The 16,533-nt window shown below is 45.8% G+C and overlaps 1 protein-coding gene across 3 annotated transcripts in view; it reads right to left on the reverse strand.

The window, feature by feature from the left end:
* Positions 1-16,533, reverse strand: part of Zfyve26 (zinc finger FYVE-type containing 26) — a 63,571-nt gene that overhangs the window by 43,674 nt on the left and 3,364 nt on the right. For 2 of the 3 annotated variants that reach the window (XM_087553274.1, XM_087553273.1), the window contains exons 4-14: positions 13,596-13,685; positions 10,845-11,367; positions 9,082-9,203; positions 8,374-8,538; positions 8,149-8,237; positions 6,956-7,116; positions 5,673-5,876; positions 3,196-3,804; positions 2,896-2,982; positions 1,486-1,554; positions 755-906 (exon numbers count right to left, since the gene is read on the reverse strand). In XM_087553274.1, the coding sequence (XP_087409400.1) occupies positions 755-906; positions 1,486-1,554; positions 2,896-2,982; positions 3,196-3,804; positions 5,673-5,876; positions 6,956-7,116; positions 8,149-8,237; positions 8,374-8,538; positions 9,082-9,203; positions 10,845-11,367; positions 13,596-13,685 (2,271 nt within the window). 3 annotated transcript variants of the gene reach the window in all.

Genomic DNA, 16,533 nt, shown 5'->3' on the forward strand with positions numbered 1-16,533 from the left:
AAAGCAGGAATTATATACTGAGCAACAATTCTCCAGGGAGGATCAAGGCTTGGAGGGCTTGAGTCTTTTGACTGCTAATTTCCTTACATACCAGAGCTCTCCAGTTTGCTACTTCTATGCTGTGTGGTGAATGAACTGTCATTCTATTTATTACCAGAAGTGATTTTTTTCAAGACAGGGTTTCTTTATGTAGCCCTGGTTGTCCTAGAACTTGCTCTGTAGACCAGGCTGGCCTCAAACTCAGAGATCCAACTACCTCTATCTCCCTTGTGTGGAGATTAAAGGTGTGCATTACCATGACCAGCTCTGATTTTTTTTTTCTTTTTTTTTTTCAGAGCTGGGGACTGAACCCAGGGCCTTGCACTTGCTAGGCAAGCGCTCTACCACTCAACCAAATCCCCAACCCCATCTGATTTTTAACTATATAAAAATACAGATATGTTCACAGAAGTATGAAGAAAAAAACAAAAGTTTCACAGCTATGAGATAGTGAGATTGTGGGTATTTTATTTTATTAACATACGACTTCTATTAGGAACACAAATAACTCAATGTCTCTAAGCCTGCAGTACTGAACACAGGGCCCGAACACTTACAAATTCCTTTCCATTTCTTTTGCTCAGCGGGACATCCTGCGAGCACGCCCAGGTACTTTTGGTGTCACATACATTTAGCTTTCCCTGAGGCGGGATGTGACAGCCAGTTAGGGGCTCACTCAGCAGGCTTTACCATGATGAGGTGTGGCTCTGCTTACCTGATGGGCTTCTGCAAAGTTCCCCCTGAGGATGCAGGATGCCAGCAGAGACTCTGGCGGGGAGAACATCATAGGGATGATCGAACTCTGAGGTTGGGGCTGAAACCGGTTGTCTGCCTCCACCTGCCCAGACACAGCACTCAGACTCCCTTCTGTTGGGTGTACGAAAGTTGGAGACATTATGGGGCAAAAAACTAGTTGTCATCTCTCTCCATATTCCTATGTTTTCTCTAAAAGATTTGTAAATGACTTCTGCTATTATTGCTGTTTACTCAAGACAGGGTTTCTCTGTGTGGCCCTGGCTGTTCTAGAACTCACTCTGTAGTCCAGGCTGTCCTTAAACTTACAGAGATCCAACTGCCCCCGCCTCCCGAGTGCTGGGATTAAAGGCATGCACCGCCACTACCTGGGTTAGAAAGAGCTTCTTAATGAAGCCCTTCTCTTCTTTCTCTCCCTAAATAACTGCCAGTCATGACCCCATTAACAAAGACTAAACATTTACTGCCGTCTTAGGATATAAGGACCAACTACCTCCCTTGAACAGTCCCCTTCTTCTCATTGCTGGATAACTGAACTGAGGGAGCCTTTTCCCCTTCCCCAGCTGACTTCTGCTGCTATCTGCAAGAATAAACCTCGAACAAAGCTTCAGTTCTAGTGTTATACCACAGGGCGTGGCAGGAGTGCACCAGGGCAAGCAGTCTATAGGTAGCAGCTGGCTGGGACGCACACACCTGAAGTACTTGTGCTCAGCTCACTACTTGTACCTTCCAGGGAAGGGTTGGAGCCTCGTTCCCGGCCATCTAGAGGTAAGAGATCAAACACTTAGTCAGCAACTCCATGTAGTGTACAAAGTGCAGAGTCAGACTACAAGCCAAGATCAGCCTAGACTAGGCTAAAGGTTGACTCAGGATGGAGGGTGGGTATGATGCGGTTCCAGAACTCTCTGGGTGGCAGTTTATACCAATGGCTTTTACCATGTGGGATCTTAAGAGTCCTAGGAACATGTGAGCAACATCTAAAGACTAAGCACTATCCACAGTTTGGTCAAACAAAGGCACAACTATCATGACCAGGAAACAATGGGGCACAAGGAGGTCATGACATTTCTGACACAGAGGATGTGTCTTCAGATATGAAAAGGGAGGAAATACAGTGTAGCCTGTGGCCTGCAGAAGCCGCTTGATTCAAAGCCCAGCGGGGAGAATCTGCTCAGTTTCAGTGTCCTCAGTGCCAATGGAGGCTGTCTGGCCTAGTGTGGCCTCATGGAGGCTGTGTCATCCACCAAGGTTATCCCCTTGGTCCCCTGTTGAGGCAGCCCCATGGGTAGAGTCAGCTGTGGAGAAAAGGAAATGGGGTGCATATGCTCGGGTTGTGTGACTCGGGTGGACACAGACTCTGCCTGTGTCTCAAACCAATCACCTGAGAAGCATCAGAGCTGTGTGACACCACCACGCAGTTTCCCAGGTTTCTCTCATGTCAGCCTTGCCCTACTCAGAGTGTTTACATTCTGTGTGTGTGTGTGCATGTGTGTATGTGTGTGTGCATGTGTGTGTGTGTGTGCAGGTGTGTGTACATGTGTGTGTGCAGGTGTGTGTATGTGTGTGTGCAGGTGTGTGTGTGTGCAGGTGTGTGTGTGTAGGTGTGTACGTGTGTGTGTGCAGGTGTGTGTGTGTGCAGGTGTGTGCAGGTGTGTGTGTGCAGGTGTGTGTGTGTGTGTGTGTGTGCGCATGCAGGTGTGTGTGTGCAGGTGTGTGTGTGTGTGCATGTGCAGGTGTGTGTGTGTGTGTGCAGGTGTGTGTACGTGTGTGTGTGTGCAGGTGTGTGTGCATGTGCAGGTGTGTGTGTGTGTGCGCAGGTGTGTGTGTGTACAGGTGTGTGTGTGTGCGCGTGTGCAGGTGTGTGTGCGTGTGTGTGCAGGTGTGCGTGTGTGCACGCTCGTGTGCTTGGGAATATGTGAAAGGATAGGCATGTTGTGTTTCTGCATGGCTATGTAGGAAACTGTTAAGGCCTGACGTGGAGTGGGATGATGCTTTTGTATTTTTGACCATATGCTCTGCCTAAAAGAACAGACGACAAGCATGCGTATGCCTCTTTGTCAGGTGACTGGGAACAAGGCCTGAGAAGAGAATTCTTTAGATCACCTGCCCGGGTCCTTCTGGTCCTACGACCTCGGCGGAGACTAGAATGCCTCTTGGCAGTGGGCCGATATCTTCGGGAAGGTTGCTCTTCTGAAACAGCAAACATAGGCACTGTGACCAGGTTTGATCTTGAGGAACCAGGTGGGGCAATCTTCATTAAGGTTTGCAGCAGTGCCCTGGGCTGCCATGTCATATGCCCTGGATGAGGGTGTGTGGTTCCCACATGCCTGCCCCTTGCCCACACTGCTGGGGCTTTCTCCTTTCCTACTTTCTAGACGTTCTAGTTCTGACCCCTCCTCTCACCTGAGCTCTGGTTGCTTGTAACCACTTTGTACCGCCACTGTGCCTCGGAGAGAACCTTTGAGAACCTGTGCAGGCGGCCCTGCAGTCCATCTCTGGCTGCCCAACAGCTCTGGTCTTCCAGTAGTTCTGTCTCCTCGGGAGTCCTGTGGCTGTTGAGCTCATTGAGCTGCTCCTGAATAAGGCTGAGGAAAGCTCCTATTGCAAACTCGTCAGCCAGGAATCCACTCAGGCTACTGGTAAAGTGCTTCAGGTCCAAAAAGCTGTGTGTGTGAGGCCCTGGTGAATTGTCTTTCGGTTCTCCCTTTGGACAGCCTGGCCCTGTAGGAGCAAGGTCCCTGGGTCCCATGGAAGCCCGCTCTGACCTCCTCTCAGTTGCAGCTATGTGCTGAGGGCTCTCTGATGGAGACCACAAACCCCAAGGGCCTTTCCCCTCGATGTCATCGTCCTCGGCATAGTCCTCTGGCAGGTGAGGCTCGGGGTGAAGGTCGGCGGAGGTAATGAGGAGCAACGAGAAGATGTTTTCGAGAATTTCCAGGCACAGAGAGTCGGGGATGCGCTGTAAATACTGTCGGCACCTGGCCAGGTATGTTGGGAAGAGATGTGAAGCACCTAAGGACAGATGAGGAAGAGACCAGGGAGAGCGACGTTAGAAAGCACAGCCTACTGAACAATGCGGTGCTTCTGTTCCTAAACTTCCTCATCTACGGCAAATGCTCCGTATTTCAGCTCTACGGATTAAAGAACATGGACTCCTTATCCCTCAATTCTACTTTAACTTCCCATGATGCTTAAAGAGGATCTCAGGCTGCCTAGGTCTCTTATCCCACAAGAATGTGGTGGTGCAATTCTGATCCCAGCATTCTGAAGGCTGAGGCAGGAGGGTTGCCACAAGTTCAAGGCCAGCCTGAGCTACAGAATGAAACTTCCCTAAAAAAGAAGGGGCTGAAGGTTCAGTGGTTAAGAGCACGGCTGCTTTCTAGAGGATCTGGGTTTAAAACCCTACATCTGTAGAGATGGTTTACGACCTCCGCATCTCCAGTTCTAAGGAGGGCTGAAGCTGTTTTCTGGCCTCTGTGGGCCCCAGGCATGTGCATAGTAACAGAGCTACATGCAGGCAAAACACCCACATATATTAAAAATAATCTAAAAAAAAATTAAAACAAGAGAAGGAGGGGGAGGGGGAGAAGGAGGGGAAGTAGAGCGAAGCTTGGTAGTTCATGCCTGCGATCCCAGTGTTTGGAGGCTTCAGAGTTAGAGACCAGACTAGGCTGCATCAGTTTCCATTTGGACTGACCACACAGTATGACTTAGGAAGGAAGAAGGGAAGGAGGGAAGGAAGGAAGGAAGGAGAAAGAATCGTAAGTCTGTTCCACTTGGAGTGCTGCTTCCTAATACTAAGCTTTGATTTATATCTCACATACATTAATGCATACATACATAAAGACATACACTGCATTCCCATGTTTATACCAGAGTTGATAAGAAATATTATTATTATTGTTATTATTATTGTTATTATTTTACATACATAGACAGGTTTACTGGGAAGATGCTCTCAGGCAAGTTCACTGACCCCAAGGATAGAAGCCAGGGAAGTCACCATGGGGAGAGAGAAGGAAGAGAATGAGAGAAAGAGCACGTGAGGAGAGAGAGAGAGAGAGAGAGAGAGAGAGAGAGGTCTTCTATTTTTTAAATGATCTATGTATTTATGTATTTTATGTATGTGGGTGCTTTGTTGGCATGCACATCTGTACATCAGAAGAGGGCACTGGATCCCATGGGACTACAACAGTTACAGACAGTTAAACACTGTCATGTGTGCTGGGAACTGAAATTTGACTCTGAAAGAGCAGCCAGTGCTTTTTTTTTTTAATATTTATTTATTGTATGTGAGCACACTGCGGCTGCCTTTGACACACCAGAAGAGGGCATCAGATCCCATTACAGATGGATGTTAGCCACCACGTAGTTGCTGGGATTTGAACTCAGGACCTCTGGAAGAGCAGTCAGTGCTCTTAACCACTGAGCCATCTCTCCAGCCCAGTTAGTGCTTTTTGTTTTATTTTGTTGTGTTGTTGTTTTTGAGACAGGGTTTCTCTGTGCATCCCTGGCTGTCCTTGAACTCACTGTGTAGACCAGGCTAGCCTCAAAGGCAGAAGAAATCCACCTGCCTCTGCCTTCTGAGTGCTGGGATTAAAGGTGTGCACCACCTCCATTCAACCACAGGGTCAGCTCTTCAACCTCTGAAATGCTATTCTCACTATGGTGTCTACTACAAAAGAAAACATTTGGCACATACTATGCTAGATGATCAGAATAAGACCCATCAAGATGTAAACAGGTCCTTCTGATGCAGAGGTTAACAAATGTATATAATTATTCCTGAGCATTTTCAAATCAAGGAAGAAGGTGAGAACCACACAAAGCAGTCACTGGGGAAGGTGTCTGCACATGCCAGGGGCAGGGAAGCTCTGTACCTGGGGAAGGGAGAGAATCCCTGCCTGGCTCCACCAAGGCCAGCTCCTCAGAGGAGGCACTGTCTCTGCAGTCCGGACACTGAGAGTGCTGATGTGAGTTCACACAGAGGGCGTAGACCGCATACTTCATGGCACAGAAGCCTTGGTAGAGGGTCAAGCTCTGACACTGGCTCAGGTGTTCAGGGACTGAGGCATCATGGGTATCTGAAGCATAGAAACAAAGGTTCAGAGGTAACCTTTTCAGACAGCAGCAAGTACGGCTGAAGCAAAGAGGGTTGACCTGGTTCTTACCCTGCTGCCTGTCTGACCTGCAACCCTCCAGGCCTTTCCCCTGGTCAACCCCAGCTTTGTCGTCTGTGCTTTCGTTTCCCTCTCAGTCTTCCTCTATAGGATGCATGGCCGCCACTGCCTGGGCCCTATCTTCTCCCTCATGTGGTTGTACCCTAGCCATGGTCCTATTGCTGTTCCTTCTTAAGTTTAAGTCCCAAGCTCCAAGTACATCTCAGTGGGTTCAGGGGCCAGATCTCAAATACATCCTTGGAAGCTTTTTGCACTTGCCTATAGGTGTGAATCAGAATTCTATTTGGGGTAGGTGGAATTTGCTAAACGAGTTGCCCATCTTTCTGGGTGGGAATGCTAGTGGGGTTTGGGGGGGGAGGAACGTGGTGACAACGGTTTGTGGTGACACTGGCTTGTGGCAGATTTTTTTGGAAAGTAAATGAAAGCAACATCTTCCTGCTGGAGACATCTGTTCTCATCTGACCTGTGTAGCGGAATGTGACGCACTATGGCGATACTTTTAGATAGCAAGGAGAAAGATGGGGTCTTGATTTTTCAGGAAACAAAACAAAAAAACAAAAAACAAAGGTTAAAATGCAGTGTTTTTGTTTCTGGCAAGCCTTTCCTCCAAACTTCTTGTTCTATTCAACAGAGTCCAAAGGAGGCGCAAATGTGCCGTGAGGAAGTTTATGAGTCCACGCACCAAGGATTTCCACAGAGCTGAGAATGCAGATGGCATTTCATAGCATGGCTTCACTGACACTCTAGTTGGTCCTGCCATGACTCCACAGGGTGACAATGGGATCATGTCCACAGGATTCTCTACACCTCCGTGGCAGAGGGGAGGGATGCCACTATCTAATCAGACTTGGGGAACACCAATACTTCGAAGGATACCTGCTGGACCAACTGCCTACCGGGTATCCTGGCAACCATGCCTAGACTCATCTCATACTTCGAGAGTCATGTGAGAGACTCTTCAGAGGGAATCCTGGCCAGCTTACCATGCTCTCCCTGGAGGTCCTTGGTTGGCACCTTCTGTAACAGCTTGAGGACTTCTTCCTCCCTGAGGGCTGGAAGGTTTGTAAGGTGATGGAGAGAGTAGAGCACTGAGTGGCTGTCTCCACCATGTAAGTGACACAAGAGCTCTCTCTTTGGTATGAGGCTGTTGGAAGGGAACAATGAGAGGGTGGGGAGGGAGGCCGTTTATAATGTTGCCTGGCAGAGGACAAGTCTGTCCTTCTCTGACCTGTAATACTTCAGGTTTCACTTTCTCAAACTATCTTTCATAGGTCTAGGAAAAAAAATGACATTTATTCACTTGGAGGGAACTGAATCCACCAAGTTAGATACTTGTCTAGAAAGGATGGAGGAAGAACCTTCCTGCTCAGTGGTGTCTTAGATGACACAAGTTCCTAAGTTCTACTTGCTCTGTAGCTCTGAAATAAGTTTCTTTGCCTTTCTTTGAGTAAGGACCCCTCCCTGCTCACCCCTCTGACTACTTTATGAGCATGGGTGAGATGAACAAAGTACTAAAGGGAAGCTCAGATCTGGGCTAAGTTACTAGGAAAATACAGGGTTTCATATACATCCAATGAACATAGGTTGAATAAAATATGACCCAGAAAAATGTATGGCTAAGAATATGGATGATAATTTACTTGCTGTATAACTCTGTGCAGATTATTTAACAGTTCTGGGCTTCAGTACCTCACCTTTTTGGGGGGTGATTGTGTTTTTTGAGGCATGGTCTCACTAGGTAACCTTTGCTTTTCTGGAACCTGCTATGTAGAATGGGCTGCCTGTGAATTCAGAGAGACCAGCCTGCTTCTGCTTCCCAGGTACTGAGATTATAAGAGTGAGCGGCCACGAGGGTCCCATGTTTAAAGTGAGAATCTCGTTGGCGTCTCCTCCACTGGAATGCTGTGAGGACTGATTATCTTCTGAGGGGCTCGGAACAGTGCGTTGTAGTACACGTCTAGGGACTGTGAGCTGTTGTTCTGTCAGACTCTGAGTTAGCCTCTGGCTGTGGCACAATGGTTGCAAGTGGAACGTGGTCATTATGTTTTCCCTAACTCCTAGTTTAACAATTATTCCTGCCTGGCTAACAGTATCAATTTTCCTTTCTCAGAAATGGAGCACAGGATTGAGTCTGCCTCAGGTAGGGTAGGAAGGGAATGACTTCTCAGGTACATACCTGCTCTGCTGTACACACCACTCCAAGACTTCTAAGTGAGCCCACAATCCTTCACAGGCATCCCTGAGAAGCTCATCATGGCCTTGGTCCTATGTCAACGTAGAAGAAACATGCTGACTTAGACACCTGGCATCAGACACTGGCTGACTAGAGACTGATCTCTGTGTAGGCCCAAAGCTCCATGGTATTCGCTTCTGGAGCACCCTGAGGTGCTGAATGAGGTACCTGGTTCCTGTAGAGAGTCTGGAGTAGTCTCTTAGCTGATTCAAGGCTCTGGCAGTGTGTCCAGCCCAGGAGCACGAGCAGGTGACTGAGAGGCCTGAATTCTCTATCAAGCAGGTATCCAAGGCTTGGGAAATCTTCCTCTTTCAACAGGGTCAGTGCCGTTACCTGCAAGCCAAAGGTCACCATAGGTGGCTACCTGAACGGGAAAGGATGACTTCCAGCTTCCTTAGGATGGGATGCTGATAATGACACAAATAGTTGGTTACATAAAAATGAATGTCCCCAAAGCACAGCGTGCTAAGCAATTTGAAGCGAGGGACAGACTTCTGTTATAACCCCGTCTCTTCACATAGTACATGGCTTACAAGATGGGATTCATAAATAAAGTTCAGTTGTAATCGGGAAGGTGAGAGTTAGGAGTTAAACATCCCTGGCAGCTAGACCTAGCATGGCTGCCATGGCCTTTGCTTTCTACATCCTCCAGAGAGCCGACACACAGCTAACATCTTACTTCCTACCAAAGGTCCAACAGAATGAAAGTGACTACAGCATCCATCATGAACAGAACTGATCCTTAGAGGTCTCTCTCTAGGGGCTGCAGGATGACAACCAGAGGGTTTGTCGCTAATTAGATTGTAGGAGTTGAATACATAAGTGGGAGAGAGTTCTGGGTTCTTCTACGATGGACAGCAATTAAGCTCAACTCACAAGGATCTGCTCCAGGAAGTGTTTGTTGTTACTCAGGCAGTAGAAAAAGGCCATTTTCCACGCGTGGGCTGGGTCAGGAGTGGAGAACAGGGCCAGCATCGCCCGCTCAGGATCAGGATGATCTGGGGAGATGGAACATCACAGCAGAAAGGTTACCAGGCAAACTCCCTTTTCTTATGCTACAGCCCACAATGAAGACCAAGCCACGTGAGGCTAGGCGCGCGGCTTTATTGAAATTTATTAGTCAGGCAGTGGTGGTGCACGCCATCAATCCCAGCACTAGGGAGGGAGAGGCAGGTGATCTCTGTGAGTTTGAAGCCAGCCTGGTCTACAGAGTGAGCTCCATGATAGCCAAGGCTACACAGAGAAATCCTGTCTTGAAAAAAAACCAAAAAGCTAAAACCAAATCAAACCAAAAAAAGCCCAATAAAACACCCAAAACCTAAAAACAAATTACTATGATGGTGGTGATGATGATGATGATGATGATTGATGATGATGATGATGTGTGTGTGTGTGTGTGTGTGTGTGTGTGTGTGTGTGTATGTGTATATTATGGAGGTCAGAGGACAATGTTGTGGAATCTATTTTTTCCTTCCACTTTTATATGGATTACGGGGATCAAACTCAGATTACTGGGCTAGTGTGGCAAGCATCTTTACCCACTGATCTTTCTGGCCCAAGAGTAGACTCTTGTGAAAAGCTAAATCCAATAGTTTACACTTTATCCTAAAGATGCTTCATTCCTCTTAGCAGCTTCTGCAAAGCTCTTTTCTCTTTTATTGTTATTGTTATTATTTATTGTTGTTGTTATTATTAGTATTAGTAGTTTTTCTGAGACCAAAAAGCTCTTCTGGAACTCGATCTGTAGACCATGCTGACCTCAACCTCACAAAGCTCTGTTTGCCTCTGTTCTGGCTGCTGGGATTAAAGGCCTGCACTACCACCAACTGGCTTCCTGTTATTTTTTTTAAGCTCTGATTTAATCAAGCAAACAAACAAAAAAAGAAACCGACAGACAAACAATTATGAAATACTCTACATATTTTGGCTTAGCCTCTCTTGTCTTAGACAACAAGCAAGTACAACAACAGTTAGTCCCGAGTTTCAGAAGGGCTGGGGAGATTGAAATTACCCAAGTAGAAAGACTGAAGGAACACCCATTCAGAGCCTGCCCCACATGTGGCCCATACATATACAGCCACCCAATTAACAAGATGGATGAAGCAAAGAAGTGCAGACCGACAGGAGCTGGATGTAGATCGCTCCTGAGAGACACAGCCAGAATACAGCAAATACAGAGGCGAATGCCAGCAGCAAACCACTGAACTGAGAATAGGACCCCCGTTGAAGGAATCAGAGAAAGAACTGGAAGATCTTGAAGGGGCTCGAGACCCCATATGTACAACAATGCCAAGCAACCAGAGCTTCCAGGGACTAAGCCACTACCTAAAGACTATACATGGGCTGACCCTGGACTCTGACCTCATATGTAGCAATGAATATCCTAGTAAGAGCACCAGTGGAAGGGGAAGCCCTGGGTCCTGCTAAGACTGAACCCCCATTGAACTAGACTGTTGGGGGGAGGGCGACAATGGGGGGAGGGTTGGGAAGGGAACACCCATAAGGAAGGGGAGGGGGGAGGGGGATGTTTGCCCGGAAACCGGGAAAGGGAATAACACTTGAAATGTATATAAGAAATACTCAAGTTAATAAAAAAAAAAAAAAAAAAAAAAAAAAAGAGAAATGGTGAAAGAACATACCTTTTCCTGAAAGTGAGGCCTTTGGTGGCCTTTCTGCCACCTTCTCTGCATAGGTGTGGCCATAGAGGGACAGTAGGCTCCGTCCAGCCTTGTGCAACAGGCAACCAAGTAGCCATTCCTCCTTCAGGGGACTGCCCTCAGTTCTGCAGGTCTCCAACAGCTCCTCACATAGGACGTGCCATTCGCCCTCTGGTAGCTCAGCAGTGCAACACAGAGCCTGAAGGGCTCCACAGACAGCGTCGGTCACCCCAGCGGGCTGAGAGGCAGGGTCCCGCAGGGTCTGCAAGGCCTTTCGGATGAGGTCCAGCAGGGATTTCTGCAGAGAACTATGACAGAGACTGGCACTGTGGCGTTCCTCAAGCAGCAGCTCCAACAGGGCCTGGGCTGGCCCGGGGGCTTGCTTCAGAAGATTCCAGAGCATGGAGACAGCTTCAGGGCTGAGCTGAGGGGCCCCGCTCTCCCATCTTTGACTTCTGTCAGATGTACAGCCTGCTGGGCCTTGTGCTAAGGTTTCAAACAGCTCCTAGATGGAGAATGAAGACAGGGACTGTGGTGGTCACCCAGACGGTTATGTACGCAGCAGCAAACACTTCTACAGCATTTCTTTAGCTAGCCACTCTTCACAGCGCTTCACAGAAGAACCCATCAACCATAACAAAAATTTCCAGAGAAAGATACTCTAGTTATTCCTATCTTACTGATGAGACTGAGGTTAAAAGTGATCAGCCCAGTTACCCAAGTCTTATCTCACTCTCTCCAAAATGTGCACTGGTGACCTAAATGAAGGACTATACATTAAGGACCAGGTGGCCAAGGCATTATGCACACCTAAAAGCACTTCACCTTATTTTTTGAAAGACCATTCCATATCAGCTTTTAACTACTGGTCTGAATTTTGTCCATACTTTAAGGTGTAGTCCTAGATCCTTCTGCTATAGTTGGAATGCGCCTCTTAACAGTTCCAGTGCCAGTAGCCAGGTATACAGCACACACCTGCAACCCCAGCATTTAGGAGGCTGAGATAGGACAATTTAGAATTTGTGGTCAGCTTGGACTATGGCAAGATATCGTCTCAAGAAATCAAAATAACAACAAAAATAGTTCACGTGTTGGAAACTTAATTTCTGATTTCACATGTTAGTATTTGGAGACTGGGCCTTTGGGAGATAGTAAACATCAGATGGACTCTAACCACAAGGCCCATTCTCATGCTGCTACCAGTCTTATGAGAGATCCCTGAGTTAGCAGACCCTCTCACTTTGTGATGCCCTCTGCCATGTTATGGTGCAGCAAGAAAGCTCTACCAGATGCCGAGCGGACGCCGGTGCTATACTATTCTTCATAGTGTCCAGACCATAAACTAAAGAAACCTTTGCTTTACAAATCACCTAGCCGGTGGTAGTTATAGCAACAGACACCAGAGGCTCTTGCTTAATAATCCTAATCCACACACCTTTGACTTAATTAAATGAGTATAATATGGTTTATTAAAAACAATGTCTCATAAGCCAGGCATGGTGGTACATGCCTTTAACCCCAGTACTCAGGAGGCAGTGGCAGGCAGATCTTAAGAGTTCAAAGCTAGCCTGGTCTACAAAGCAAGTTCCAGGACAGCCAAGGCTGCTACACAGAGAAACTCTATGTGTGTTAGTTCTGCCTCCTCAACTAGACTGCTAAAAGCCCGACTCTGTGTAGTCTGTCTGTATAGCCAGACTGAAGGGGAATGGGAAGTGCACTGTTTCCCACGTCTGTAGATGCTGCTCGTGGATGGCTTTTTATTAACTGCAAGTCCATGAGCCCTTGAACTCATTCAAGTCAGTTCTCATACGAGTCCTACCACGATATGCCTTAACTGGCAGCAGGGTCATAAGAAAACAATAGGCTGGGGTGTGGGCCAAGGACAGAGTGACTGCCTTGAAGGTGCAAGACCCTTGGCTTGTTACTGATATGAATTAAAATAAACAAATGAGGAAGTGAGTCTTGAGCACTTGAATAGCAACTGATATACATATATATAATTACCTAGTTATCCATATCTGTTACAGAAAAATTAGGAATTGTTAGTTGATATATTATTATCTATATTTATCTATCTATATATAGATATAATTATATCTATTTATTGATTGCTAACTTTTTTCTATCTATCATCTATCTATCTATCTATCTATCTATCTATCTATCATCTATCATCTATCAATCTAGCTATCTCTATAAATACAGATAACTGTATCTATATCACCTATTGATTGCTAACTTTTCTCTGGGGAGTGGCAATAGAGACAGATTTTCACTGTGTATCTCAGACTGGCCTCAAATTCTTGATTATTGGCATACACAAGCATGCTGACCTATTCACAAAAAAACACTAAGTTAGATTATGCCCCTAGAAGGTTGTTGTAATGATTAGCTATAAGACATCAATGTATCTGTCTTAAAAGACAACTCCGTCAAATATATCCCCTCCCTGTCCTTGAATTCTATCATCTCCTGGTCAACAATTCAAATATCTTAAATTAAACCCAAGCAGTGAGTTCCCTCTAGGGAAAACACAAAGAACAGTTGACAGCTTGTTATGAATCTGCTTTCCCATTCCAAAGTCACCTAAGTTGATACTTAGTCTAAACTACCGTGGAGGGGCCTGGTTTGCTTTCTCTGAAAAGAGGGCAGCTAACGTTTTAGAGACCTGCCTACCCAAGGCCCTGAAGTTGAATTTGTTGAGGAACTGCAATGGCCCTCAGTCTCTCTTACCTTGAGGATGGTCTCTGGAATGCCACCTTGGAGGTCTTCTGACAAAAACAGAAACTCAAGTTTTCTCCGGAAAACAGTAGAAAGTAATTTCTAGAGGAAGAGTAAGCAGTTACAGAGGTGAGGCATATGCTTTGCTTAATAAATACAATTTCTCTTTAGTTACCCTTATTTCTGCTATGTCTCTAAGATAAAGTACTTTTAACCATTAACCCCCTGGATACGTTTTAAAAAAAAAGATTGATTTTTATTTTTATGTATATGGGTGATTTATATATGTCTGTGCACCATGTGCAGGCCTTGTGTCTGCAGAGGCTAGAAGAAGATGTCGGATCCCTGAGACCAGAGTTACAGATGGTTGTGAACTATAATGTGGGTGCTAGGAATTGAACCTGGGTCCGTTAGAAGGGCAGCCAGTGTTCTTAATTTCTGAGCCATCTCTCCAGCCTTCCTGGATAGGGTTTTAGATGCTTTAAATGGCAATTAAGCTGGTTAAATTTGAACTCTCTTTAAATTAATGTTTGGTGTTTGGAAAGGTAGCTCAGTTGAATAAGCGTTTGCTCCCCTGAGGACCTGAGTTTAGATCCCCAGCACCCACCTAGTGATGGAGCATACCATTAGTGCCAGCCTTTAGTCCCAGCAATTGGGAGGCAGAGACAGGGAGACATCTGTGAGTTCAAGGCCAGTGTGGTCTACATTGTGAGTTCTGGGCCAGGCGGAGCTACATTTTGAGGCAAAACCAAACCAAACCAACCAACCAAACAAAAACAACAACAAAAAAACCCAAAACCTGCACTGGAGAAATAGCTCAGTCGCTGAGGTGCACAGACATACGCAAGCAAAGCACCCACATACCTAAACACAACGGAAACACAATAAGAAAACAAACAACAAGAATAAATATCTAGGGTTGAATGAATATGATCTGAGCTCAGGAGGATCCTGGGAGCTTTCTGGCCAGCCAGGATAGCTGAATTGATTAGTGTTAAGTTCACTGGGAGACTTCATCTCGGGAAGAAAAAAGATAGAGGAAGACACCCAAGTGACTTGACACTGATTTCAACCTCCTCACACACACACACGTGCCATTCCATGCACATATTCCATATGAATATGTACACACACACACACACACACACACACACACACACACACGCATACCACACTAAAGCCTACAAGGATTAGCCTGAAACTCCAAGGTTTGTCCATTTCATATGCCTTTTCCTTCTTTTTTTTTCCCTTTTCTTTTTTTTGGAGCTGGGGACCGAACCCAGGGCCTTGCACTTGCTAGGCGAGCGCTCTACCACTGAGCTAAATCCCCAACCCCACCTTTTCCTTCTTGAGATACAAGCTTGCTATGTAGCCCAGGCTTGCCTTATATCCCAGGTCCTTCTGCCTGTTTCCTTCCTGCTAGGATGAATACGACACCATGCTGGACTCCTTTTTGAAAAAGATTACTCCAGTTTTCCATTGGGACTTGTTGTTGCTCTGGGCAAACAGTTGTGGGAAAGCCTTGGCCCGCATGCCCTTCTAACTCTGTTTCCATCCAACCATGCTTTTGTTATTCTCTAGCCTTTGTATGCCAGTTGTTGAAAAAACAAAACAAAACAAAGGGGAGGAATATAATGTTATTTGGCAAGCATGCCTAGCACAGAGTGCCACATTCATTTACAAATCAAAGAAAACCATGGGATGCAGCTACGTGTTTTAAAAATAATCTTTACTGGAAGTGAAATGGTTAAGGAGTATTTTCTAATCATTCCAACATGAACATTTTAAAAAAGTAATACATTTTTGATGTAGAAAAATCAAAAAAATTATAAACTATAACAAATAAAAAAAATTTCCAACAAAGGAGAAGTATGACTAATGATGCTGAAAATCCATGTACCATATAATTTGGAACAGTGGCATAGCGCACTACATGGAGATATGCTTCTGTTTAATAATGGATCCTGTGAACTACGGGCATAAAGGTCATTTCTAGCTTTCCGCTTTTAGAATCGGCTTATCAGCAAACACGGCTGTAGCTAAACCTTTATACACATGCTGACACTTGTAGGCCTAAATCACTGCAAGATAAAGAGACAGAAGATAAAAGTGAATACAGGAAGAAAAACAGCATCATGGCTTCAACTAATAATAAAAGGCAGCTCTTGGCAGGCAGTGGGAGCCTGGAAAACTAAGCTGCTTTGAGTTTCTAGAGCATGAAGCTGCAACAGGTTTTGTGGCATTCCAAAATGTACCCAGAGACTGGGCCCTCATAAAACCATTTATAATTCTCCAAACAACAAAGCCACCCCTATCACTGTTTAAAGAAGTAGATTGCTGGAGCTTTAAGAACTGGATAATCTGTCTGATACTAGCCAAAACAGGAACCATTCCCAGGCAGGCCAAGGAGACCAGCACGAGAAATCCAGCACCTGATGGTGTTGAGCAACCTTTCAGAGAAGAAGCAAGCAGTGAGGCCACGAGTAAGCAAGCAGACCTCTTCCCCAAAGGGGAAAGGTCAGTTAGTTCAGCGGACTTCATGTTTGAAATGGGAAGATCCGTATTCAGTAACAAGGCCTCTCTCTCTCTCCCCTCCCTTTGAAGATGCTATGGAATCTTCTTTTCTACTTTATTTTTGTTCTCTTTTATCCTCTCCAGTTCTGACTCTTATTTATCCTAGGTTTCATTATTTTTTCAATTTTGCTTCTCTTGTTATTTCTGCTAGTCTTTCTGAAAGATTCATTTAGCCTTGGCAGTGGTGGCGCACACCTTTGATCCCAGAGCTCAGGAGGCAGAGGCAGGTGGAACTCTCTGAGTTCAAGGCCAGCCTGGTCTACAAAGTTCCAGGACAGCCAGGGCTACACAGAGAAGCCCTGTCTCAAAAAACAACAACAATAAAAACAACAATAAAAACAACATTACAACAAAAAAAAGTTACATTCAGAACATG

This window comes from Rattus norvegicus, chromosome 6 (genome assembly GCF_021556685.1).
Source record: "Rattus norvegicus strain SHRSP/BbbUtx chromosome 6, alternate assembly SHRSP_T2T, whole genome shotgun sequence".
NCBI lineage: Eukaryota > Metazoa > Chordata > Mammalia > Rodentia > Muridae > Rattus > Rattus norvegicus.